General features: G+C 24.8%; 2 protein-coding genes across 3 annotated transcripts in view; one reads left to right on the forward strand and one right to left on the reverse strand.

The window, feature by feature from the left end:
• The window catches only part of LOC114944430 (protein I'm not dead yet-like), an 82717-nt gene that overhangs the window by 45072 nt on the left and 9713 nt on the right, over positions 1-27932 (reverse strand). The window lies entirely within an intron of this gene.
• LOC114944432 (uncharacterized) lies at positions 1232-27629 on the forward strand. The gene is made up of 5 exons (XM_085488809.1): positions 1232-1317; positions 1471-1670; positions 2122-2332; positions 25054-25201; positions 27405-27629. Exons 2-5 carry the CDS (start codon positions 1586-1588, stop codon positions 27432-27434), a joined length of 474 nt encoding a protein of 157 aa, XP_085344935.1. The 5' UTR covers positions 1232-1317; positions 1471-1585; the 3' UTR covers positions 27435-27629.

A 27932-nucleotide genomic window follows, 5' to 3' on the forward strand; every position in this document is an offset into this window, starting at 1 on the left:
TAAAGAAAAACTACCCCCTATGCCTTACGTACAAGAGAGAACTGTACTTAAAATTTTAAAAATTAATTTTTCACGATTAGATATTCTTTCTTAATTTATGAGCTCACAAAATATGTGCATTTCGATTATCAAGCTGCAACCCCTTTACAGTAAAACCACCTTCTATGTCCTGTGCACAAGAGAGAACTATACTATTATATATATATATATATATATATATATATATATATATATATACACATGTATATATATATACACATGTATATATATATACACATGTATTATATATATATATACACATGTATATATATATAATAGTATAGTTCTCTCTTGTGCACAGGACATAGAAGGTGGTTTTACTGTAAAGGGGTTGCAGCTCGATAATCGAAATGCACATATTTTGTGAGCTCATAAATCGAGAAAGAATATCTAATTGTAAAAAAATTAATTTTTTAAATTTTAAGTACAGTTCTCTCTTGTACGTAAGGCGTAGGAGGTGGTTTTACTTTACAGGGGTTGCAGCTCGATAATCGAAATGCACATATTTTGTGAGCTCATAAATTGAGAAAGAATATCTAATCGTGAAAAAATTAATTTTTAAAATTTTAAGTACAGTTCTCTCTTGTACGTAAGGCATAGGGGGTGGTTTTTCTTTAATGAGGTTGCAATTCGATAATCGAAATTCACGTATTTTAATTTTATTCTTGGAATTTTATGTGCCATGTTTATGAATATAATGTATTTTTATTTTTTCTAAAATTTCTCTGGAGTTGCATCAATTAAGGGGTTGTTTCAGAGTTAAGGGGTTGAGCTCAAAAATCCAAACTACAACATTTTAAAAGATCATAAAAAGCTCATAATTCTGCCGCAAAAAGAGACCCGATATTTTTATTTTTAAGTGGTGGGAGGGCTGAGTCAATGTCGACTCAGCCCCCCCATAAAAAATATTAAATTCCTGCTCAATGCGGCGAGCTCAAAAATTTTAATTTGTGGATTGTTAAAGCTCATAAATAGCTCATAATTTTCCACTATTTGTTTTTTTATTTATGCAAAGTGAGGGGGGCCAGCTCTACAGAAGCGTCAGAATTTCTATATCAAGACAATTTATGATGACATGAACTCATTTAATCATAAACACTATCATGAGAGTCTACAAAAGTCAGGCGAATAAATCTAAATTTTATAAATATCCCGTTTACATTTTTCAGAAGTCAGACGTGACTTTGTTACTGTCGTAGTATCATTGTTACACGTGTGTTAAACGAATCTAGAGACAATCTATCCAAATGACATCTGGTAAAGTAAATAAATTATAAGGTATATTATAAAAAAGTAATTATTAATATCTTACATATACAGGATGTCCTATCAAAAGTGGCCCCTTTTCATCTTTGAAACTAAAAGTGATAAACCATAAAAATTATATATTTATTTTATTTTTTTTCATGCTACCATAAATGTTTTCTGCAGGAAAGTAATACAGTATCGCGATATTGATAACAAACAACACAGTAAATTTGGATAAGAACATTGTGATCTCGAATCTTATTGATAAATTTTGTTATAAAATTGTTAGATATTTACGATGCATTTCATTAAATTAACGCACAGTTTAAAGCAAGTTTTATATTCGTTTGCTGCTATTATTAGTTTTTTTCTGTGCTTATCAGGTAAGACGATAATTTATGAATATAATAATACATAAGATATATTTAGATAATTAAAATTTTTGTTGTTTTACACTCTTACTTTATTGTTTTCTTTTATTAATTATCAAAAAAAATAAGTTTAAAAGAAATTATATAATAACATTAAAATTAAGAATATATATTTTCTGAGCTTATTAGAAATATAATAATATTTATGTGATAATATATATCTTATTACGTATAAATTTGTTTTATTAAAAATATGTCTGCATAATAATATGTTTTCGTTACTAATCAATAAATTAATCAATGATAACTATATTAATTACCCAGATAGCCACAGTAATTTATTATGACATCATTTTAATGTCAAAATGCATCATTTGCCATCAAAATGATGTCATAATAATAACTGTGGCTATCTGGGTATTGCATAGGATTATTGATAAGAATTATTTTCCATTTTTTATAGTAATACTACCAATTAGTAAAGCGCATATTAAATTTTATACGAAAAGTACTACTGAGGAAAATTTACCATCTGATGATATCAATAAAATATATTTAAATGCATCTTGGAAACAAATTGGAGAAATAATATTCGAAGCTTTAATATTAATTTTTATACTTATCTTTTTAATTTGTGCTTTGACAATTACTCTACTTGCTTGTGAAGTGTGCTGGTAAACCGATATTTATTTTTTAACATTAATGTGTATTTTTATTTATTAATCGTGTATGTGTTTGTGTGTGTATGTGCAAGTTGTTTTTTAATAAATAATAAATATTGCATTGTATTTAAGATACAAAAAGGTTTATAAAAATATCAAGATTTATTTGGTAGGTAGTATGTATGTTTGTATTTCTTTCAAACAGAATTATTAAATTTTTCAGTCATATAAATCTAGTTATGCATAAATAATCATATGTAAGCGTTAGATGCAGTTGAGTTTTTTGCAAGTTTGCTATTTCATTGTTAATCAAACCATTATTTTCTTTTAATAAGCCGAGTGTTAGGAAAATTTATTAATATTTTTATAAAAGAGATAAAATTCAACTGAGAGAAATCGAGCGAACAAAAAATACGCGACCTTTTGTACGAACACAAGTAGTAGTAGTAGTAACATGTGTTCTGTTTTATAGGGTTAACAAGATTCATTAGTTTAGAATCTGTAATACTTTTTTTTTAACAGCAAATTTTGCTTATCTATCTATGTTACTTAACTTTATGAAAATAATAATAAACACAGTTAACAATAAGGTTCGGAATTACACGATCGTATGGATTTATAAGTAGTTACTATTAACTGAATTAATTGTTTGCTAGCGGTTTAAAGACGTTGGTGTGTTTAAAATTGTTTAAAAATTTAGTGTTTAATTATAAAAAGAAACAATTTCATTGTTTGTGTATTGTGTGTTTTTTTATAATGAGGGAAAGGGGGTGGCAAGAAGGGACGGGTAAAAGGCAATGTCAGGGTGTTTTGTGTTGTTCGTATAAACATTACTTATTATAAAATTAAGATTTATTATATTTGCCAGCTTACTGGTCTTAAAAAAATTTATATGTGATTCGCTATATTTAATGGTTTTTATAATAGTGTATTTACTTGCAATATATAGGATTAGTTTATTTAATTTATATGTGTTTTAGCTATTAGTTTTACATACAAATAAACCATTGACACTTTTATATATTATTACGATTTCGTCATTGTTGACCGTCCAGCAGCAGATTGTGTACGCCCATCATAGAATTCATAGAGGGTATTAGGTATTAAGACACAGGTTGCGAAATCACTTTCGCCGGCTTCTTCGGGACGCGAGAGCGAGCCTCTTCGTCCGCAGCCAGATTGGACGTTCATTTTTTATTTGCAATGCGCCACGTCGTAGAGTACTATTTGAAGTAATTATATACAAAAAGTTTATCACAAGTATGTATGCGTGCATATTTTATAATTTCTATTTTGGTCCATAAAAAATTGCTGGGCACTGGGATTCTTTCGTTTTGGAATAACCATACTAATGAGTTTTAAGTAAGTATGGTTATTTTTTTTACTAAACTAGCAAGAAATAGGCCTGAAGAAAGGAAAACAATTACAAACAAAGTCCGCTTCTTCGCTTTGATTTTTTTTATTTAAACACATACAAAATGTATAAAAATAAAGTGATGAAGCATTTTAGAATTTTTTTTTTGTTTTTAGTAGATATAGAAAGATATTTGAGAAAGATTAGAATTTTATTAGATTTTTTAGAAGTTAGAGAATTTAGAAGAAGCATATTTTACTAAGCAAAGAGAAATGAAAAAGATTCGTATATTTAAACAAAGAATCCGATAAATACTCTTTTTTTTTATATTTATATATACATAAATTACATAATAGTTTATTTAGAATTGACCTCTAAAAAAAATTGTTTATAAAAACAATAAGTTGAAAATTAAATTACTTTTTTTTTTCACAATTATCAACAATTATATGGTGCAGAACGAAAGAGCGGCAAAAGAGATCAGGAAAATAAGGTGAAGAAGTCACGCCAGCGGACGACAGAACTAGCTGACACGGGACTCCAGGAGGGAGAATTTTAAGGGGGGGGGAGACGGTGGTACCAAAAAAAATTCCCGAATATATGCTGAGAATTAGATAATTATTATATGTATGACTTATATATGGATAATTTAATAGGCATAATAAACATTATATATACACACAATAATAATTATTATTATATTATTTATATATCGTAACAAAAAAGAATAATCTATAGTTTTAATTAGATTAATAGAAAAATATGAGCAGCAAAAGTTGTACCGTGTAAAAATGATTATTTTTTTAATTTTAAAATTAAACACTAAAAACAAATTTCCAATATAAATAACCCACGAGAGGATTTGTTTGTAGAAAAGGTAGGAGAAATAGAAAGCTGGCGGTTTAGTGTAAGGGTTGTTGTGTGTTGGACTTGATTTATATGATGTTTGTTCATTCTTAGAATGAGTCCAATTTGCTTCTATAAATTCTTTTTTTCATCCAATTTTTAATGAGTATATTAACTGACACCGTACGTATATTTAATAGTTATTTTATATATTGAATAAATAATTAACTATCTTAATATTGCATTATCAGCTTGAAGAAGTTAGAACATTATTATTTGGAAAGTTTGTTGGAAAGTTAACAGAATGGTTTTTGTTTTGGAACGTTTGTAGTAAAATATTATAGATACTAATAAGATTTGTAAGTATGTCATCATGTTTCGAAATCAATTCAAAGTTTTCTTGATAATATGTGTACAGGTTGCTCCACGATTTAATGGTTAAGCAAGAAAGAGAAAAATGATATATATTATATATATAAGTATGTAATATATAATCACAACTGAAGAGAAATATTTTAATAATAATAATTAATAATAATTCAGAACATACAATCATAAAAAATTAAACGGTCTATATTAAGTTAATAAGAGCCACACCAATTTTGTTTTAAAATTTCATTAATTTAATTAGAACAACTATTTGAATTATTTTATTTGATGTTTATTTTAGACACTTGGGGAAAAAGATTAATATTTTTTAGAACCTTTAGGTATATACTTTCGTTTTGGCCGACTTTGCCCGGACCCCTCCCTCAAAGAAAATTGATTTTGAACTTTTTTTTATGTTACTTATAATATCTCTGTTTGATTTCGAATTATATATTTGAGATTTCTCGATCGATCTTTCATCGACACAGGTACCAAAATGTTCCTATTTTATTGGATGGATGTAAAGACGTGAGGGCTTGTGTTTCGTGTTTATTTGTTTCCTTCACTTCTTTTTTATTTAATTTTCAAGTGACCAAAATTGCATGTTTATTGACATTAACTTTAAAAAGAAGAAAAAAAAAAAAAACAAAGAACAAAAAAAAAGAAACAAAAAAGTACGTAATTATCATTCCAAGAAAAGGAGGAAAGGAAAATTTTTGGCACCGGTTGCACGAAAAATCAGTCCACTAAAATGTGGAAAGTAAAGTAGGTAAGTAAGCCAGTAAATAAGGTAAATTGCGATAAATCAGAAGACACCAGATCTATCTATATATATATTTACACTATATATATACAGGGTGTCCCGCGGAACACCCTTAACAACGTTGGTGTGGTTGTTTTAGAGCAATCGGAGACGAACGAAAAAAGTCTATACCATTGTGACGATATCTTATAATAATAAAAACTTTAATCTATGCACTTGACTTATTTCTTTTACTCGCTTTGATTTTTAAAATTAGAGTATTTCGGTTATTAGTAAAGATATCGCAAAAATAATATTATAAATAAATAATAATTATAAGGACTTTTTCTTCGTATCGATGCGGCTCTTTCAATCACTACGAACGTTGTGGTTTTGTTACGGGTGTTCCCAGACACCCTGTGTATATATTACATGCCATGACAGAACATTTACATACATATATATAGATTCTATAATATATATGATAATATATTGTCTATAAACATTATATAACATCTAGAGAATTTCTGCTGTCTGGTGTCTGTCGACCCGAAATTTACTCCTAACACAGCACACACCACACACACACACACCACACCCAACACACCCAACACCACACGGAGGAAAGTGGTGGTTAAAGCAATTTAAATAAATGGTAAAAGGTTTTAAAATGAAGAGAGTTCTTTTGACAGAGGAGGGACAGTATGGAGGGGAGGCGGACAGGAGAAGAGGGGGGCAAAGAAGGGGGAGGAGGGAGGAAGAAAACATTAGGGGAAAAGGACTGGAGAAAAGGGAAGAGGAGGGGATGAAAGGAAAATAAAAACCTGTAGAGAAGAAAAAATAATGACGGATTCGGATGCAATTGGCCGGAGAGGCCTAACGCAATCAAAAAAACTACGTAGGAGGGGGATGTGAAATGAAATGCTGTGAATTAACAATTGTTTTTATACTTAATAAGAAATTGAAATGAACAAATCTTTTTATGAAAAAAATGTTGCAAATAACTATTATATATTTAGTTGGTTCTAATAAAATATTATAATATAAAAATTAAAATTGGTTTGTAATTTTTATTGTAATTTAAGTAATTTGGTTTTGTATGTAATTTAAAATGTTGAGCAACATCTACGTATTAATGTAAACTTATCAATTTGTTGTAGCTCTATAGCTATAATAAATAATGTACAACCAAAAAAAACTTGGTAAACGGTATTTTTAAAATGATATTATTGGGGATGTACAGTGTACATTGTATATGTTGCAAAGTTCAATAGTCTATCGAAGAATTGATTTCTTAGCTTAATTATACAATAAAAAAAAAAAAAACTATAAATCAAAATGAGTCGAAAATATATAGCTCTTATTTTAATTTTTTAATTCATAGTTTTTATGTTGTAGGTGTAAATTTTTTGTATTTATATGTGTAATATTAGGGGTACCACATTATGTTGAAATTTTTACAAAGTAATTTAATTTAATTTATTAAAAAAAATCCATCTCATGTCGGGTCGACTAGGGATTTGGTTGTGGGAGCCAAAACGCGATGTTTAATTGCGACAAATAGATTTAGAACATTTTAGAAGAAAGAGTTTAGTTTTAGAAGATTTTAGAAAAAAATGAGTTATGTATTTTTGAAATACTCAGGGTGGTGTGGTGATGAATGTCTCAGAAATGCCCTTGTTACTTCCTTCTTAACATCCCCTGTAAGAAAAGACGAGGAAAAAAAGATTGGGTCCGGAAAGTTTGGATGAACTCTTGCGGAATCGGGAAACGAACCCCGAGACCTCTTTTGCTTGCAGGGGTGGCGACTGCTCTTCTAACGAGCTATTTCAGACACACACATGAATATTATCCACATTGTTGTACAAATATTTATATACATGGCAATCTGGTATAGATTACATTTATTAAAAATAATACAACTTTTTTGATAATTAGTAGACTTATTAATTCTTTTATTAGTTGATGGATTTAGTGAATAAATGTCAAGCAAGGTTGCTGTGATTTTTAAATATAGTTGTACACATAATTAAACAATTGTGAGGAACTTAATTTTATGATTTATTAATTTCAACATTTTCATAGAAAAGGGGGGATTTCCCCCCCCATCCTGCCCATTCATCATTCTGTTCTCCCCCGCCTTCCCCCTCCCAATCTCCCGATAAGCACCCCTCCTTTTCATTGTTCCACTTCGTCCGTGGACCGTTCCCCCTCCCTGTCTCCTTTGTCGAGTGAAGTGAAACAAAGGCTGGGGAGGAATGGGGCGCAAAGGGGGAGAGAAGTAGGGAGGAGGGAAAAAAAGGGTATCTGGGGGTAGGTGGGTACGAGAGAGGTAGCAATATATATTAATAAAAGTAGAATATAGAAATAAAAATATCATGAAGGCGAGAAAAAGAACACAGGACTTACGGGTTCTCTAGGGGGTTGGGAAAAAGACGGAAAAACATGTGCTTAGCAAGAGATGCCCGTAATTTGTTTAACGTGAAAGAGGTTTGACGAGAGGGAAGAAGTTAGTAACTGTTCAAATGCATTATGTAGTAAATATACTTAATGTGTATGAAGAGGAAAATATAATATATTATTATGATATATTAATCTATATATTATTAAGACGATAAATACTATACATATGTCAAATCATTGACTTTTTTTAGATAGTTTATAGTCAGCATCATAAGTTTCATAATTAAATGTTTAGCATTAATATTGGACCATATGTATCACATTTGTAATCGCTATTTAAAGAACGGCTTACAACTGACAAATTTGTTTGGCTTGTTCGTTTGGTGTTGGGGTTAACATGATTAAATAAAATGTGTGTTAGATTATACAATAATAAATGGAATTCAAGTATAAGAAAAATTGTTCCATTATGAAGTCTAAAGATTTTTATTTAAGAATACTGTGAAATTAATTATTGCAAATCTAATTATGGATTAGCCATGGAAAAACGAAATTCTGTCTGTCAAAATTAAATTTAATTTACTATAAAGTTTGATTACTAATGTTGTTGACATAGAAAATTTAAAACTTATTGCCAAGTAAAAAAAAATTAAACAAAAGAGTATCATAATTAAAATGTTTTCAATTTAAATGATTAATGTTGTTGAAACCGAAAAAAATACGTAGTATGAACTGTGCTGTTGAGGATTGTGATATGTAAGTATGTAAAGTAATGTAAGTATTACAAAAAGCAAATTTATAATATGAACTAAAGATATAGAGAGTATGAATAAATATAATGATATATTAATAAGGGTTTTGCGAAGAAATTGCTTATTAAATGTTTATTTTCTACATTTTTCTTGTTGTATTAAAATTTTACATAAAAATAATTGGGCATTTATTATTATATGAGTAGCGTTAGATTATGTAAGTAAAAAAAAGTGAGTATTATGAGCTATCAAAAACTTTTTTAAAAAAATAAAAAAATTTTTTTAATTTCTTAAATTGTGATACGTTATAAGATAAACGAACAAATAAGAAACTTTTTATAATATTTTTTAAGATATGGAAATTTTAAATACTTTATGAATAATTTCCGTCATTTTTCTAGTGAATAGAATAAGAATCGAGAATCGGACGTGCTTTGTTGTAAAATCTTCTCTATTTCTTTCTTATATGTGCATATCAATTATCATCTATAAGATGTTCGATACAGTTGTGGCCTAATTAAAAATAGTTAAGGAAGAGGAAGAATAAGAAGTGTGTTGTAAATAACGAAGAAGCCAAAAAATGGGAAGATTTTCACTATACATATAATAAGATTTCCAATATTTACATTATTAATGTCAGAATTCTATGTCAAATAATTATGATGACATGAACTCATTTAAACAGAAACAATATTATACGAGCCTACAAAAGTCAGGCGAGGAGATATAAGGAGAGGGATCTAAAGTTTATAAGATCACCCGTTTACATTTTTCAGAAGCAGACGTGGACTTCGTTACTGTCGTAGTATCATTGGTTGGTTACCCGTGTGTGTGGTTTTTTTTTTGTAAAGAATCTAGAGACAATCTATTTAAAGGGACAATCTGTAAAGTAAATAGCTATAAGGTATCGTATAAAAAAAGTAATTATTCTATTTTACATAGGACCCGGATGTCCCATCAAAAGTGGACCCTTCTTTTATTTTGAAACTAAGTGATGCACGACTATTTATAAAATATATTGACATTAAATGGTTAAATAGATAGTTTTCATAAGCAATCACTTGTGTACAAAAAAAGTTCAGTTTAAGCCCATTTAATTTAATATAATTTCCGTAGGGTTATAGGTGGTTTAGTGTCAAACATAAAAAAGGGGGTGCGCTGGTGGCACACTTTTTGATTTTGGTTTTGGGACACCCTGTTGTGTATATTTACTAGTATATTTCAACAATCGCATATCGCCCCGAGTCATTTTTGAAGGCGCGGGGGGGGGGCAAGCGAGGGTGAGAAGATAGAATAGAGGCAAGGGGGCGGGACAGAAAAGAAGGAAACAAAAATTTGCTCTTTGGTGTAAAATTAATAATCATTCTAGATCTTACGACCATCGACACTTGTCATTTTTCATATATAGTATTACACATATGATTTTAGAATACGCAAATTTATTAATATGATTTATATAATTTTTTTTGTTTTGTATATGTGTAAGTTAATTGTAAACCAGTTCTAAATCAAAAATATAAAATATTAAATAAAAAAGAAAATAAAAAAATAATAATAAAAAAAGATCAAAGCAGAAACTTAAGTGATAATTTTTAATTTTAAAAAGAGATTTTATCGTTACATATTATTTGCATATTAGTAAAAAAATCAAAAAATAGTAATTGTCGTAATAAAGGTGAGATATGTAATTCCAAACGCAAGCTTCGAAAGAGAAAATAACGACTTTATCGTAAAATAAGATACAGAATCAAACAAAAAATTTTGCTTTCTATTAATGTGATATGTATGATTTATTACGTTGGGTATGACTTGATAAAGTCCCAATAAAAATAAAAAAACTATTTGTTATTCTTCGCGACACAAAAACTTTTACAAATTTGGAAGAAGAAATTATCACTCATAAAATTTACAAAATATTCTAGTTTGCTGTAACAAAAGTTATATAATTAATTTGATGAGGACAAATATAATCTACTTTAAGCCGAAAAATTTTATTACAAAAATGACATTGGTATATAAAAAACAATTTATATTAACTATAACCAAACTGAATGTTAAATATTTTTAATGAAGTTTTCTTTTTTTGTTTCACTCATCGTAAATTAATTTAAATATTTTTAATTTTTTGTCGGGGCTACCATAAATGTTTTTGCAGGGGAAAAGTAAGTAAGTAATACAGACGCGATATTGAGAACGCAAAGAAGCAGTGTAAATGGATTAAGAAACCATTGTAATATCGAATATATTGATAAATTTGTTATAAAATTGTGATAGTTACGAGGCATTTCATTAAATTATCTCGCCGCACAGTTTTTTTTTTTTCTTTTTTTATGTGTTTTTTTTTTTTTTTTTTTAAAGCAAAATTTTATATGCGTTGTGCTTTGCTATTATAATTTCTTTCTATGTTATCAGGTTATAAGACATAACTTATAATAGAATAATAAATAAGAAGTTATTTAGAAATTAAAATTTTGTTTTTTACACCTGACTCTTGTGTTACCATAACACCCGCACACATAAAAACAGGAATTTGGTAAATAATTTAAACTAAATTGTAAAATTTAAATTAAGATTTTTTTCACAGAAAAATTTTGGTTTTCCTACATATATGATATGTTTCAAATAATTTTATCTATTTAGTAATAATAACATATTTTAGATTTTTAAAAATTTTTAATAATTGTGATTTTTGAAAAAATTAAGATAATCAAAAAAAAGTTTTATCTGATCATTGGCTTATTGCCTAACCCCCAAACGTATGATAAAAGCTTTAACTTTTTTTTAAAATTTAATAAGTTTAAATCATTTTATGAAAATTTGCAAAAAATATATATTTCAGTTAATAAACTTTATTTAAAAAATAAAATTTATTGAAATTTTGAATAGATTGATAATATCTAGCATAATTTAAATTACAAATTTGAGCACAGGGTGCCGGTAACTAACGGACCAATGATCACAAATGGATTCTTTGGTCAATTGGGAACGATTTTTCTTCAGCGAAAATGTCGAAAAAGTCATATTTTTACAACTTTCCAATATTTGTCATTATGTATGTTTATAACTAAACCTCAAATTTAAAATTTTATTATGGTAAACTCTCCCTGAAATTAACTGAAGAATGTAATTATGATAGATTTTTAAAACTCCAAAACGTTTAGTTTTCAAAAAACCCATTTTTTTCAATCGCTTAAACTCAAAAATTATTGATTCTCAACATTTTTGAAAAGGGAAAAATCGTCTCCAAATTGACAAGAGAATCCGCTTTTAATCATTGGCCCGTTAGTTACCGGACACCCTGTATAAATCATTGTACAAAACTTGTACAACTGTATTTAAATAGATATACACATTGTATATTTGCAAGTTTTAATATTACATCGTAAAAATGATCTTAGATCAATATTACAAAAAAAAAACTAAAATCAAAATGAATGGAAATATATGGATCACTTATTTTAATTTCTAGTTTTTATGTGCAAATATTGTATATATGTTTTAATATTATGTGTACACTTTATGTGTAAATGTTACAAGTAATTGTTTATTATCCAAGGGCTTTATTAAATTATTTATATACATGACAATCTTGTATAGATAACATTTATATAAATATACAACTTCATATCGCTATTAGTGCTTACTTTGACAAATGTTTGTTAAATAAAAAACTGTGTGATATTAAAAATTTATAAATAAAATTCATTATTAAGAATTGTCCCATTATTATGTTTTATTTTTGTTAAAAATACCCTGTAAAATTAATATTGCAATAATTATGAATTAGCCATGAAAACGAATTCGGGTCAAAATTTAAAAATTTAATATAAAGTTGACTCTAAGTTGTTCAACAATTAAAATTATGCAAAGTGAAAATTAAAAAAAAATAAAAAATGTTTTCAATTTAAACGATTAATTTTGAACCGAAAAATACGCATGACTGTATGATTGGGGGGGATGTAAGTATTTAAAATAATGTAATAATTACAAAAGCTCATTTATTAATATAAAAAAAATTATATATTATTATTATTTATAAAATTTTAATTAAAAGGGTTTACAAAAATGCTTTTTAAAGTTTATTTTTTATTTTTTTCTTTGTTGTATTAAAAAATTTTTTTAAAAAAATTTTTTATTTTATTATTTGTTGTATAATGTAAAAAAAATTTTTATTTTTTAGAAAACAAAACTTAAAAAAATTTAAAATTTTTTAAATTTTTTTCAAACACAAAAATAAACATTTTAAAATTTGGAATTTTTAAAATTTTTTTTTTGAATATTTGCAAAAATTTTTAATTTTAAAAAAAAACCATTCGTCTAGTTGATAATTTTTTATCTTTTAAAAATAGAAAAAAGAATCGGAAGTGCTTTTTGTAAAAAATTTAAAATATTTTTTTTTTAGTGAATATCAATTTTCGATTATAAATTCGATAAGTTGTGGCCCATAAAAAATTAGGAAGAATGGTAAAAAACGACCCAAAGGAAGATTTCAATTACATAATGTCAAATTTCTAATCAAAAAAATTTATGATGACATGAACTCATTTAAACATAAAAAATACTGCGAGTCTACAAAAATAGGCGAAAAATCTAAATTTTTTAAATATCCCGGAATTTTTCAGGTAGAGGACTTTTTTACTGTCGAATATTTTTGTTTAAGTGGTTAACAACTAGAGAAACTTCTAATTAACATTGGTAAATAAAAAAAATAAAAGGGTATATTTAAAAAGTAATTTTAAAATTTTTACAATACAAGATGTCCCCCTAAAGGCCCCTTTTTTCTTTAAACTAAGTGATAGACCATAAAATTAATATGAAAAAAATTGCTTGAACAGATAGTTTTAAAGAAACCCCTGTGTCACAAACAATTTTGTTTAGCCTTTTTTTTTTATATAATTTTTAGGGTTTTTTTCTTTTTGTTTTAAAAAAAAAAAGGGGTGGCCATTTTTTTGGGACACCCTGTATAAAGTAATTTTAAAAAAACATATCGCCGATTCATTTTTTAAATTTTTGTTCTTGCAATATAGGGTATAATATAAAATATTTTACAATTTTTTGGTACAAAAAAAATTTAGAACAAAATTGTTTTTCCCGTTGAAAAAATTAATATATAATTCAAAATTAAACCGACACTTGTAATTTTTATATTATTTATTATGACATATTTTTTAAATACGCGAAATTTTTTAAAGGGTTTTTTAAAATAAATTTTTTGTATTATTTTAAAGGGAAATTTTTTAAACCCTTATAAATCAAAAGAAAAATTTTAAAATTTTGAAAATTTTTTAAAAGATACTTTTATCTTACATATTTTTTTGCCCTTTTAATTAAAAAATAAAAAATATTAATTTTTTTTTATGGGGGTGAAAATTTTAATTCCCCGCAAAAATTTTGAAGAGAAAAATAACGACTTTATCGAAATAAATACAGAATCAAAAAAAGTTTTGCTTATTATATTTGATACTGTATGATTTTTACATTTGGGTTATAACTTTAAAAGTCCAAAAACAAAAAAAATTTTATTTTCTTCCCCAAATTTTTTTACAAATTTTAAAGAAAAAAATTATTTTTAAATTTTTTAAAATATTCTATTTTTCTTTAAAAAAAAGTTTTAAATTTTAATTATGAAAAATATAATCACTTTTTAATAAAAAAATTTATTAAAAAAATGACTTTGGGATATACATTATTTTAAAACATAACAAACAAAATTTTAAATATTTTTTTAATGACAGTTTTTTTTCACTAATCTTATTTTTTAATTTTTTTTTTCATGCTACCAAAATGTTTTTTTGCAAGAAAGTAATACAGTATCGTGTATTTATAAAGAAAACAACACAGTAAAAATTTTGGGTTTAAAAACAATTGTGTATGAATCTTATTGGGTAAATTTTGTTATAAAATTTTTAGATATTACGAAAATTTTATTAAATTAAGCACAGTTTTTAAAAAAAATTTTTTTTCGTTTTCTGCTATTATTTTTTTTTCAGCTTTCAGGTAAGAAAATAATTTTGAAATAATAATACATAAGTTTTTTTAGATATTAAATTTTTTTTTTTTTCCTTTTTTTTTTTTTTTTTTATTATTATCAAAAAAAAAAATTTTTAAAAAAATTTTTAATAACTTTTTCAATTTAAAAAAAATTTATTTCTGAGCTTTTTAAAATAAATAAATTTAGTGATAAAAAATTTATTTCTAAAATTTTTTTTATTAAAAATATTTGCATTAAAATTTTTCTTTACAAAACCAAAAAAAATTTAAAAAATGATAACTATATTTAATTTCCCCGATAAACCAAAAATTTTTATGAATCATTTTAAAAAAAAGCAAAATTTTCCCTCAAAAAATTATAAAAACTGGGCATTTTGGGATTTCCCTGGGTTATTGATAAAAATTATTTTTCCTTTTTTTGTAATACTACCAATTAGTAAAACGCATTAAAAATTTTTAAAAAGTCAGAGGGAAAAATTCCCAAAGATTTTAAAAAAAAATATTTAAACATTTGGAAAAAAAATTTGGGGGGGAAAAATTTGGTTAAATAATTTTTATTTAATTTTTAATTTTTTTTTTTAAAAAATTTTTTTTGGGGAAGTGTTCTGGTAAACCCAAAATTTTTTTTTTTTTAATTTGGGGGGAATTTTATAATATTTAAAAGGGATGTGTTTTTGTTGGCAAGATGTTTTTTTAAAAAATGGAAAATTTCAATGTATTTGGAAAACAGGGGGGAATTTATATAAATAATGATTTATCCTATATCTGTTTTTTTTTTAACAAAAAAAATTTTTTTTATTAAAAAAATTTTTAGATAACATTGCAATTTTTAAAAGCAGTTTTTATTTTTTTTAATTAAACCCAAAATTTTCTTTTTTACGGTTAAAAAAGAAAAAAAATTTTTAAAAAAAAAATTTTCAATTAAAACAAAAAACGACCGTACAAAACAAGAAAATTTTTTTTTTTAGGTTAAAAAACTTTTAAAATTTTTTAAATTTTTAAATTAAAAACAAACTTTTTCTAAAAATGTTTTTAAAAATATTTAAAAAAAAAAAAATAACAAAAAAAGGGTTTGGAAAAAGAGATCAAAAATAAGTATGTTTTTTTTTAAATTTTTTTCCCCCCCTTTTTTTGCCGTTAAAAAAAAAAAAATTTTTTTTTTTTTTTTAAAAAAAAAAAAAAAATTTAATTCTTAAAAGGGAAGTCAAGTTTTTTTTTTAAAAATTTTAAAAAAAATTTAAAAAATTATTTTTTTCCCAATTTTTAAAAAAAAATTTTTTTGTTTATTTTTTAATTTAAATTTTTAAAGGTTTTTTTGAAATTTTAAATAGTTTTTTTAATTTTTATTTTTTTTAATTAGTATTTTAAAAAAATTTTCATTTTTTTTTTATTATTACGATTTGGGGGATTGTTTCAAAAAACCCCAAAAATTTTCGCCCCCTCTTTGAATTAAAAGATGGCTTTTTTGGTAAAAGGGAACGGTTGAGAAATTACTTCCGCCCGGGTTTTTTGCCGGGGCGAGAGCCCCGTCGTCCGCATTTATGTTTTTTTAAGCAGGCCCCCCGAAATAATATTTTAAGTAATTTTTCAAAGTTTTACACACATTATATGGTGCATATTTTAATTTACTTTTTTTCAAAAAGAGTAATTGCACCGGGGCTTTCTTTGGAAAACATACTAAAAAAATATGGTATTTTAAATAAAATGGGAAAAAAGCAAAGAAAAAAAATAGAAACAAGTCCGCTTTAAAAAATAAAAAATGTATAAAAAAAAAAGTGGGGAAACATTTTGAACAATTTCCTCATAAAAAAAAATGAAAAAAAATTCGTTTTTAAAAAAGAATCCAGATAATATCCTTTTTTTTATTATATATACTTTAAAACCATAAAAATTTTTTTAGAATTTGACTAAAAATTTGGTAAAAAAATAAGTTTAAATAAATAATTTTTTTTTTTACAATAATCCACAATTTTATCTCGCATTAAGTAGATAAAAAAATTAAAAAAATCCCAAATTTTCCAAAGATTTTGAATTTTTGTTTTACGGGATACAAAATATTATTATTTTTATATATTTAATTATTTTATAAGAAAATTTTCAATAACTTTAATAATATACGCATAATAATTTTTTTATTTTTATTACGTAACAAACTCTTTTTGTTCAAATTAAAATTTAAAAGAAAACCCCAAAAAAGTTTTTACCGTAAAAAAGATTTAAAAATTAATTTTTTAAATCAATAAATCATTATTTAAAAGAAAATTTTATTATATTTTTCTTATCGTTTTTTTTTTCACAAAAGTCCAACAAAAAAATTTTATAAACGAAGATGTTTGTAGAAAATGGGGGGTTGTGGACTTTTTATTTATATGATTTTTTCATTCTTTAAAAAGTAAATTTGCTTTTTTAATTTTTCATTATTAATTTTTAACTTAACGTCAATTTTAAAATTTTATATTTAATATTAATTTAAATTTCTAATATTTCAGTCGTTTAGTGAAAAGAAAGAACGTATTAATTTGGAAGTTAAAAATGGTTGGGTTTTTAAGTATGTAGAAAATATTAAAAATTTTTTTATATAGAAGACTCGAATATGTTTTCAGTTTGAATCTCAATTTTTAAGTTATTCTGATAATCGTATTGCCCACGATTAATTGGTTTAACAAAAAAATATATTATACATAATTATGAAATAAAAAAACACAATGAGAGGAATTTGGGTAATTAATAAGAATTTATTATACAATTCAAAAATTTAAAAATTTTTCAAAAGGGCCCCAAATTTTAAAAAATTTTATAAATTTTTTAACACACTTATGTTTGAAAAAGTTGGTAAATAAAAAACTAAATTGTAAAATTAAAAATTTAAAAAGATTTTTTCCAAAACAAATTGGCATTTAGCACAAAATGTTTTTAATAATTTTATTTATTTTTGATAAATTATTTTTAAATTTTACAAAAATTTAAAATTTTAAATATGAAAAAATTAAGATGATAAAAATAATGATACTGAGGACTTGACTTTTTTTTAACGGAAAATTTTGATGAAATGCATTTCAATTTTTTTTTATTTAAAAATTTAATCTTTTTTTGAAAATGTTGGAATAAATATACAGGGTGTCCTAAATTCGCGAAACCCCCCCCGAATGGGCAAAAGAGGTGTTAAATGAAAAGAAAATTCATGTATATTTTGCGATATTCCAATATTTATTATTTATTTTAAAATTTTAAAACAAAGAGGTAGAAAATTTTGATCGAGAGGGGGCGCCAGCCGAGCGGCGACCAAGTAGTGGCCCCCCGAAAAGAAGATGATACTTTTGATACTAAAGGGGATATAAAAATAAGTCTCCGAATGCCACCGACCCGGTACCGCTTTTTACCCGCTTACTCGTTTAGAATTTTGTTAAAAACTAAAAATTATTGCGAAAAATCGCAAAGATACGACTTTTTTATTCATTTTAAACGCTCATTGCCCTGAAGGTGTTCGCGAATTTAAAGGGCACCCGTTTATATAATAAATTATTTTTTTAAAAACTTTTTTTAAAAATAAAATTTTTTGTAATTTAAAAGGGTTTATCAATATCTGGGATAATCTAACTACAAATTTTGGGAACGTTAAAATAAATCATGTACAAAAATTTACAAACGTATTTAAAAACATACGATTTTAATTATTTGCGTTTAAATTAAATTTTAATATTGATCTTTATTTCCAAAACATTTTGAATTAAGTTTTTTATGTGGAAAAAAATTTTTTAAGTGTAAATTTATATTAAGGTAATATTGTGTACAATGGTAAAGTTAAAAGAAATTTAATTTATCCAAGTTTTACAAAAATTTTTTTATTCATCTCTTGACAGATCAATTTAAAAAAATAAACTTTTAATAATAGAACTTTTTTAATATTAATGAAAAATTTCAGCAGGCTGTGAAATCAAATAAATTTTCCCCTTTAAAAAAATAACTTGAAAAAGAACTTTTAACTATAAAAAATTTTAACTTTTTATATAAAGGTTTTTTTTCAATTAATTTTAAAATGCGAGTAGTTAAAAAAATTGTGTTTTTATTTTAATATTTACAATATTTAAAAATAATAATAATTTTAATATCTATAAAATCATGGTTTTACAAATATGAAAAAGTAAAATGCAAATTTTTTGTTTAAAAATAATATATTATGTAACCATTTAATTCATGAACTATACATGTTTTTTTAAAATTTTTTAATTTAAAGTCGGCACCTATGTACCACATTTATATGTTTAAAGCTTTCGACAATGTTTGTTACATAATAAACTGTGTGATATTAAAAATTTATAAATAAAATTCAATTATTAAGAAATTGTCCCATTATTAAGTTTTATTTTTGTTAAGAATACTTGTGAAAATAATATTGCAAATTAATTATGGATTAGCCATGAAAACGAATTGTGCCAATATTAAATTTAATATAAAGTTGATTGTTGATTCTAAATTTGTTGCATACAATTCAAAATTTATGCAAAGTGAAAATTAAAATAAAGTAATAAAATGTTTTCAGTTTAAATAATTAATTTTTCGACAATAAAATACGCATGACTGTATGACTGTTATTTGTAAGTATTTAAAATAATGTAATTTAGTACAAAAGCAAGTTTATTAATATAAAATATATATATTTTTTTTAAATTAAAAAATTAAAAAAACTTAGCATTGCTAAACTTTAATTGAAGGATATTCAAGCGAAGAAATACATTAATTTTAATATATTGTTTGTTTAATTACGCAGTGCTAAGTTTTTTTAATTTTTTAATTTAAAAAAAAATTTATATTTTTTAATTTAAAAAAATTTTTAATTTTTATATATTTAAAAAAATTTTATTAATTTTTATTTTTTTTATTTTTAATGTTTTTAATTATTGCAAATTTTTAATATTATTTTTGTAGGATGTAGGGAATTAAAAAATTATATCATATAATCTGTTTAATTAATTAAAAAATAAAATTAAAATATTTTAAAGTTTTTATTTTTACTTAGCATAATTTTTTTATATTATTAATTTTTGTAGGATAGGTTTTTACAGAGACATTACGCGGACTTAGCATCTTTTTTTAACTTTTTTTTAAAAAGGTACTTTTTTTTGGGGATGTCACTCTTTTTTGTACTATACATTTATTTTTTTTAATTTTTAATTTTTAATATTTATTTACATAAATTGATATAAAAAAGTTATTTATATACGTAAATATTTGGCATAAATATAATTATATCATGTAACACTCTCATGTAACAATCTCAGAAAGAGGTTATAATAACGCAAAAAGAATTTATAGATGTAAAACATATTACCATTGCTACACATATACATAAAGAATAAAATATAATTCTTTCAAATATATATTTAATCAAATATATTTAATTAAATATACAAAAAATATGTATATATATATATATATATATGTGTGTATATAAAAATATGTATATATATATATATATATATTTAATGTATATTAAATGCATATGCAGCTTATTATGCAATTGTGTGCGATAGCCTTTAAATAAATGCAACGCCAACTAATGCCATCTTATGTGAAAAATTGGAACTTTGACATTTTTATGTAGACATATAAATATATATATATATATATATATTTAATGATATATATATATATATATCAAAAGTGGTCGACGATGATAATGACGACGACGGAGACGTTTCTTACTTGAAATTTTCACGATAGAGATTTTGCACATATGAGTTCTCTGTTTATATAGCACGTTAGCGTAAAAATAAAAACACTTTCATTATAAAATTAAGACTCAATCTTTCGATTAAGACTATATTTAGAACTCGATCCGTTCAGCAGTTATATGAGAACTGAAAATATCGAGTACTCTCAACTGCCTTGCGTAAAGAGACACGGCGTGTCTCTTTCTTTCTTTTACGGACATAGCACAAGATACTACCGCGTCTCTTGATATATATACGAGGGTGGTCTGAAAAATTTCCGACCTAACAAAGATACAAGACACTTTTTCTTTAAATTTATTTTTATTTTTCTACATAGTCTCTTTGTAAGTCTACACACTTCTCCCAGCGATGCTTTCATCTCTTTAATTCGACCAAATAGTACTCGGCAAAATAATTGTTTACGAAGGTAATGGCCTCCTCGATTGACGAAAATCTTTGTCCTCCAAGCGCAACTTTTAGCTTAGAGTACAAAAAACGTCGCCTGGGGCTAGATCTGATGAGTAAGGAGAGTGGTCAAGCAGTTCAAACCGTAATTCGTGGATTTTCGCCAAAAAATATTTAATGACAGCTCGATATTCGATTTTTTCCATTTTTATAAAAACACTCACATCGACTCACTCAAACGATTGTCAAACAACTGCGCGTCCAAAATGGCTGAAATTTTGGTATTTTTTAAAAGATGCGCAAACACATTCCCTAACTTTTATTGATGAGTGCTGTCGTCTTCATGTTAAGGTCAGAAACTTTTCAGACCACCCTTGTATATATATATATATATATATATATATGGGATCCGCGAAAAAGAATCAGGCCTTCGGGTGACTAAACCGGGACTCGAACCCGGAACCTTCCGCTTCCCGGGCGATTGTTCTAACCATTAAGCTACCTAGGCCCTCTGCCCAACCTTCTCCGCATCACCCACTCATGCGTTATGGAGTCCCGATACTACATATATATATTTATATAAAATTATATATTAACAAAGGTTTTCGAAATTGCTTATTAAATGTTAATTTTCATACATTTTTCTTTGTTGTATTAAAAATTTTACATAAAAATAATTTGTTATTTTTTATTAATTAGCGTATATTATGTAAAAAAATTATTATTATTTAGAAATCAATAACTTAAAAAAATTTAAAGTTTTTAAAATTTATACGTATATATACAAACACAAATATAAACTTTTTAATATATGGGTTTTTAAATATTTTTTATTGAATATAATTTGCAAATAATTTGTAATTTAAATGAAAAACCATTACGTTTCGTCTATGTTGAATAATTTTGTCATCTTTTTAGAGAATAGAAAAAGAATCGGAAGTGCTTTATGTAAAAATTAATCTATATTTTTTTCTCTATGTGAATATCAATTATCAATTTATAAGATGTTCGATAGAGTTGTGGCCTATTAAAAATAATTAAGGAAGAATGTGTAAATAACGACCAAATGGAAGATTTCAATATACATATAATGTCAAAATTTCTATATCAAAACAATTTATGATGACATAAACTCATTTAAACATAAACAATATCATGCGAATCTACAAAAGTCAGGCAAAGAGATCTAAATTTTATAAATATTCCGTTTACATTTTTCAGAAGTCAGACGTGACTTCGTTACTGTCGTAGTATCATTGTTACACGTGTGTTAAACGAATCTAGAGACAATCTATCCAATTAACATCTAGTAAAGTAAATAAATTATAAGGTGTATTATAAAAAAATAATTATTAATATCTTACATATACAAGATGTCTCATTAAAAGTGGCTCCCTTTTATCTTTGAAACTAAAAGTGATAGACCATAAAATTTATATATGAAATTAAATGGTTTAACCATAGATAGTTTTTATAAGCAACCACTGTGCTCACAAAAAAGTTCAGTTTGAGCCATTTAATTTTGTATATAATTTTTATGGTCTATTTCTTTTAGTTTCAAACATAAAAGGGGGTGGCCACTTTTGATGGGACACCCTGTATAATAGTATATTTCAAATAGCATATCGCCGAGTCATTTTTTAAATTCTCGTTCTTGCAATATATGTATAATATATAATATATTACAAGTTTTGGTACATAAAATAATTAGAACAAAATTGCTCTTTGTTGTAAAATTAATATATAATTCTAGACTTACCGACATCGACACTTGTCATTTTTATTTATATTTATTATCACATATTATTTAAAATACGCAAAATTTATTAATGTGATTTAATATAATTTTTTGTATTATGTGTAAGTAAATTGTTGAACATATAAATCAAAAGCAAAATTTAAATTGATACTTTTTAAAAGATACTTTTATCTTACATATTATTTTGTCGTATTAATTAAAAAATCATAATATTAATTGTTTGTCATAATATGAGATATTAACTCACACGCAAGAATTTGAAGAGAAAAATAACGACTTTATCGTAAATAAATACAGAATCAACAAAAAGTTTTTGCTTATTATATGTGATACTGTATGATTTATTACAGTTGCTATGACTTTATAAAGTCCAATAACAAATAAAAATATTTTGTTCTTCGCGCAATTTTACACAAATATTGAAGAAGAAATTATATCAATAATTTTCAAATATTCTAGTGTACATTAACAAAAAGTTATTACTTTAATTATGACATAATCTACTTTTTAATCAAAAATTTATTACAAAAATGACCATTGGTATATACATTATATTAATTATAACTAAACTGAATTTTAAATATTCTTTAATGACAGTTTTTTTTTCACTAATCTTAAATATTTTATTTTTTTTTATGCTACCATAAATGTTTTCCACAGGAAAGTAATACAGTATCGCGATATTGATAACGCAAGCAACACAGTAAATTTGGATAAAAACAATTGTGATATCGAATCTTATTGAAAAATTTTGTTATAAAATCGTTAGATATTTACGATGCATTTCATTAAATTAATGCACAGTTTAAAGCAAGTTTTATATTCGTTTGCTGCTATTATTAGTTTTTTTCTATGCTTATCAGGTAAGACAATAATTTATGAATATAATGATACATAAGATCTATTTAGATCATTAAAATTTTTTGTTGTTTTACACTTTTATTTTTCTATTTTCTTTTATTATTTATAAAAAAAAAATAAGTATAAAAAGAATTATATAATAATATTAAACTTAAGAATATATATTTTCTGAGCTTATTAGAAATATAATAATATTTATGTGATAATATACATCTTATTATACGTATAAATTTGTTTTATTAAAAATATGTCTGCATAATAATATGTTCTCGTTACTAATCAATAAATTAATTGATGATAACTATATTAATTACTCAGATAGCCACAATAATTATTATGACATTAGTTTGATGGCAAATGATGCATTTCGACATCAAAATGATGTCATAATAATTACTGTGGCTATCTGGGTATTGCATAGAATTATTGATAAGAATTATTTTGCATTTTTTATAGTAATACTACCAATTAGTAATGCGCATATTGAATTTTATACGAAAAGTACTACTGAAAAAAATGTACCATCTGATGATATCAATAAAAAATATTTATATGCATTTGTGGGACAAATTGGAGAAATAATGTTCGATGCTTTCATAGTATTGGCTTTATTAATTTTTTTAGTTATTGTTTTGGCAGTTATTCTAGTTGCTTTTGAAGCGTGCTGGTAAACCGATATTTATTTTTTAACATCAATGTGTTATATACTTTTATAATGTAAAATGTATGTGTGAGTTTGTGTGTGTATGTGCAAGATGTTTTTTAATAAAAAATAAATATTGCAATGTATTTAGGATACAGGAAAAGTTTATATAAATATATGTATTTATCCGTATATCTGTTTTATTTTTCAACAGAAATAAATTTTTTCGTATATAAAAATCTAATTATGCATAATCATATGCTAATTCTTAGATGCAGTTTGCTATTTCATTGTTTAATCAAGCCATAATTTTCTTTTACTAGCGCGTTAGAAAAGTATTAATATTTTTATAAAGAGATATCTTCAACTGAGAACAAAATACGACCTGTACTAACACAAGTAACATGTGTTCTTGTTTATAGGTTAACAAGATTTCATAGTCTTTAAATCTTGTAATAATTAAACAGCAAATTTGTATCTAAATATGTTATCTTAACTCTATTGAAAAATAAAACAGTAACAATAAGTTTCGGAAACAAGATCGTATCGAATATAAGTATGTTTACTATTTAAATGAAATTTTTTCCTAGCTGTTTTAAGCCGTTAAGAAGAACAAATTTTAATTGTTTTTTTTATAATAATAAAGTTAAAATAATTTAATTCTTCAAACGCAATGTCAAGTTTTTTTCTTTATAAACATTATAAAAATTAAGTTAATTATTATTCATTTACTGGATTATTAATGAATTTTTATGTTGATTTTCTATATTTAATATGATATAATAGTTATTTACTACAATATATAGATAGTTTATTTAATTTATTATGTGTTTTAGCTATTAGTATTACAAAAACCATTACATTTTTATATATTATTACGATTCGTCATTGTTACAGTCCAGATTGTGTTACGCCCATCATAGAATTCATAGATGGCTTAGGTATAAGACACAGGTTGAGAAATCACTTTCGCCGGCTCTTTCGCGTGCGTCGAGAGCCTCGTCGTCCGCCAGATTTGGACGTTCATTTTTATGCAATGCGCCACGTAAGTAATATTTGAAGTAATTATATACAAAGTTTATACACACATGTATATATGCGTGCATATTTATATATTTCTACTTATTGTCAATAAGAGTACATTTGCACTGGGATACTTTCGTTTATGGAATAACCATACTAAATAAAGTATGGTTATTTTAAATAAAACTAGAAATAGGCATAAGATAACAATACAAACGAGTCCGCTATATTCATACAAAATGTATTAGAAATAATAGCGAAGCATTTAGAAGCGTATTTTACTCATCGAAAAAATGGAAAAAATTTGTATAAACAAGAATCCAGAAAATATTCTTTTTTGATTATAAATACATTAATTACATAAATAATTTATTTAGAATTTGACTAAAAAACTGTTAAAAAACAATAAGTTGAAATAAATAATTTTTTTTTCACAATTATCCACAATTATATGTTGCATAAATATTCAAAGATAATCCAATTTTTCCAAAGTATTTCGAATTTTGTGTTATACGTGTACCACAATAATAATGTTATTATTATAATCTCTAAAAACTCACCTTTAAAAAAAGGTAAAAAAAGGCGACTAGTTAAGGGCACGCCATTAACAAAAATTATCCATTGCAAACCCATGTAGAATCCTAGGCAAAATTAACCATTGCAAACCCATGTAGAATCGTACCCATTGCAAACTTATGTAGAATCCTATGAAAAATTAACCATTGCAAACTTATGTAGAATCCTACATTGCATACCCATGTACAATAGAATTGTATGAAAAATTATCGATTATAAACCCATATACAATCGTAACAAAAGTAATGAAATAAAATACATACATAATACATGTGAAAAAGAAATAAAAAAATTTTAGTTAAAAAAACTGGGAGCGCTGCTAAATAATATTCTAACAATATTAAAATTAAATTGTTACTTTTAAACTCATTACAGTTTAAATATGTTTTGTGTTCAAATTAATTAATGTTACTTTAAGGTGCATTGTAATTTTGAAACTTAGCAGCGCGCCCAGTTTTTTTAACTAAAATTTTTTTATTTCTTTTTTACATGGCGCATGGACTTGGCATCTTGTTTATCTTTTTTTTTAAAAGATAAGTTTTTTTATGGTACGATTCTACATTTGCAAATTTAAATTTTTACTGATTCATTATACGACTCTATATATGTCTGCAACTTTAATTTTCCACTGGTACAAGTTTCTACTTTCACTTGGCGCAATTTTTTTTTTATTTCATTACTTTTGTTACGCTTGTACATGAATTTATAATCGATAATTTTTCATACAATTCTATTGTACATGGGTTTGCAATGTAGGATTCTACATAAGTTTGCAATGGATCATTTTTAATACAATTCTACATGAGTTTGCAATGGTTAATTTTGCCTAGGATTCTACATGGGTTTGCAATGATTAATTTTTTATAGGATTCTACATGGGTTTGCAATAGGATAGGATTCTACATGGGTTTGCAATGGATAATTTTTGTTAATGGCGTGCCCTTAACTGGTCGCCTTTTTTATACCTTTTTTTAAAGGTGAGTTTTTAGAGATAATGATGACGGGGACGTTTCTTAATAGAAATTTTTCATATTTCGACTTTGCATTTATATATCTCTGCTTACAAATCACGTAGAGCAGAAATAAAGACACTTTTATTATATAATTCGAACTCAATCTATCGTTTAAGTCTAGTATAAACTCGATTGCTTCAGCCATTATTGAAGATTCGAAATATTATAAAGACTCAAATGTCCGACTCGCGTTATGATACACGGTGTCTCCGCTACGCCCTTAACTGGTCGCGAGACACTACCGTGTCTCTTGATATATTATATATTATATATTATATATTATTATTATATATGATAATTATATGCAATTATAACATTATATATGCACAATAATAATTATTATTATATTATTATATACGTACAAAGCATTTATAGTTTTAATTAATTAATAGAAATCTAAGCAAAAGTTTGTACGTGTGAAAAATGATTAAAACTAAAAACAATATTTTCCATAAACGAGAGATGTTTGTAGAAAGATGGCGGTTGTGGACTTATATTTATATGATTTTTTTCATTCTTATAATGAGTACAATTTGCTTCTAAACTTTTTTCATCATTAATTATTATACTTACACGTACGTATTAATAGTTATTATTATATTAATAATATTAATTAATCTATCTTTAATATTGCAGTTATCAGATGAAGAAGTAGAACATTATTAATTTGGAAAGTTAACATGAATGGTTTGTACACGTTATGTAGTAAAATATTATATGATACTAATAAGATTTCGTAAGTATGTCATCATGTTCGAATCTCAATTTCAAGTTATTCTGATAATGTGTACGTTGCTCCACGATTAATTGTTAAGCAAGAAAATATATATTATATATAATTATGTGATAATATAATCACAATGAGAGATATATGTACTAATTAATAAAAACTCTTATATAATTTATAAAATTTAAAAGCTATTTAAAGCCACAATTTTTTAATAATTTTATTAATTTTAATAGCACAACTATTATGTTTGAAAAAGTTGGTAAATAATATAAACTAAATTATAAAATAAAAATTAAGAAGATTTATTTCTAGAAACAATATTGGCATTTCTGCTCATAAAATGTTTCAAATAATTTTATTTATTTAGTAATAACATTATATTACATTATTACAAATTTTAATATATATTGTGACTATATAAAAAAATTAAGATG

This window comes from Nylanderia fulva, unplaced genomic scaffold (assembly GCF_048542155.1).
Source record: "Nylanderia fulva isolate GAGA-0341 unplaced genomic scaffold, ASM4854215v1 Scaffold72, whole genome shotgun sequence".
Classification (NCBI taxonomy): Eukaryota; Metazoa; Arthropoda; class Insecta; order Hymenoptera; family Formicidae; genus Nylanderia; species Nylanderia fulva.

Excerpts from the sequence above, each read along its gene's own strand:
- LOC114944432 (XM_085488809.1), top strand. The coding sequence starts at position 1,586 with ATGCATTTCATTAAATTAACGCACAGTTTAAAGCAAGTTTTATATTCG. Across the intron at positions 1,671-2,121 it reads TTTTTTTCTGTGCTTATCAG|TAATACTACCAATTAGTAAA; the intron begins GTAAGACGATAA and ends CATTTTTTATAG. Across the intron at positions 25,202-27,404 it reads ATTTTTATGCAATGCGCCAC|TTATCAGATGAAGAAGTAGA; the intron begins GTAAGTAATATT and ends TTAATATTGCAG.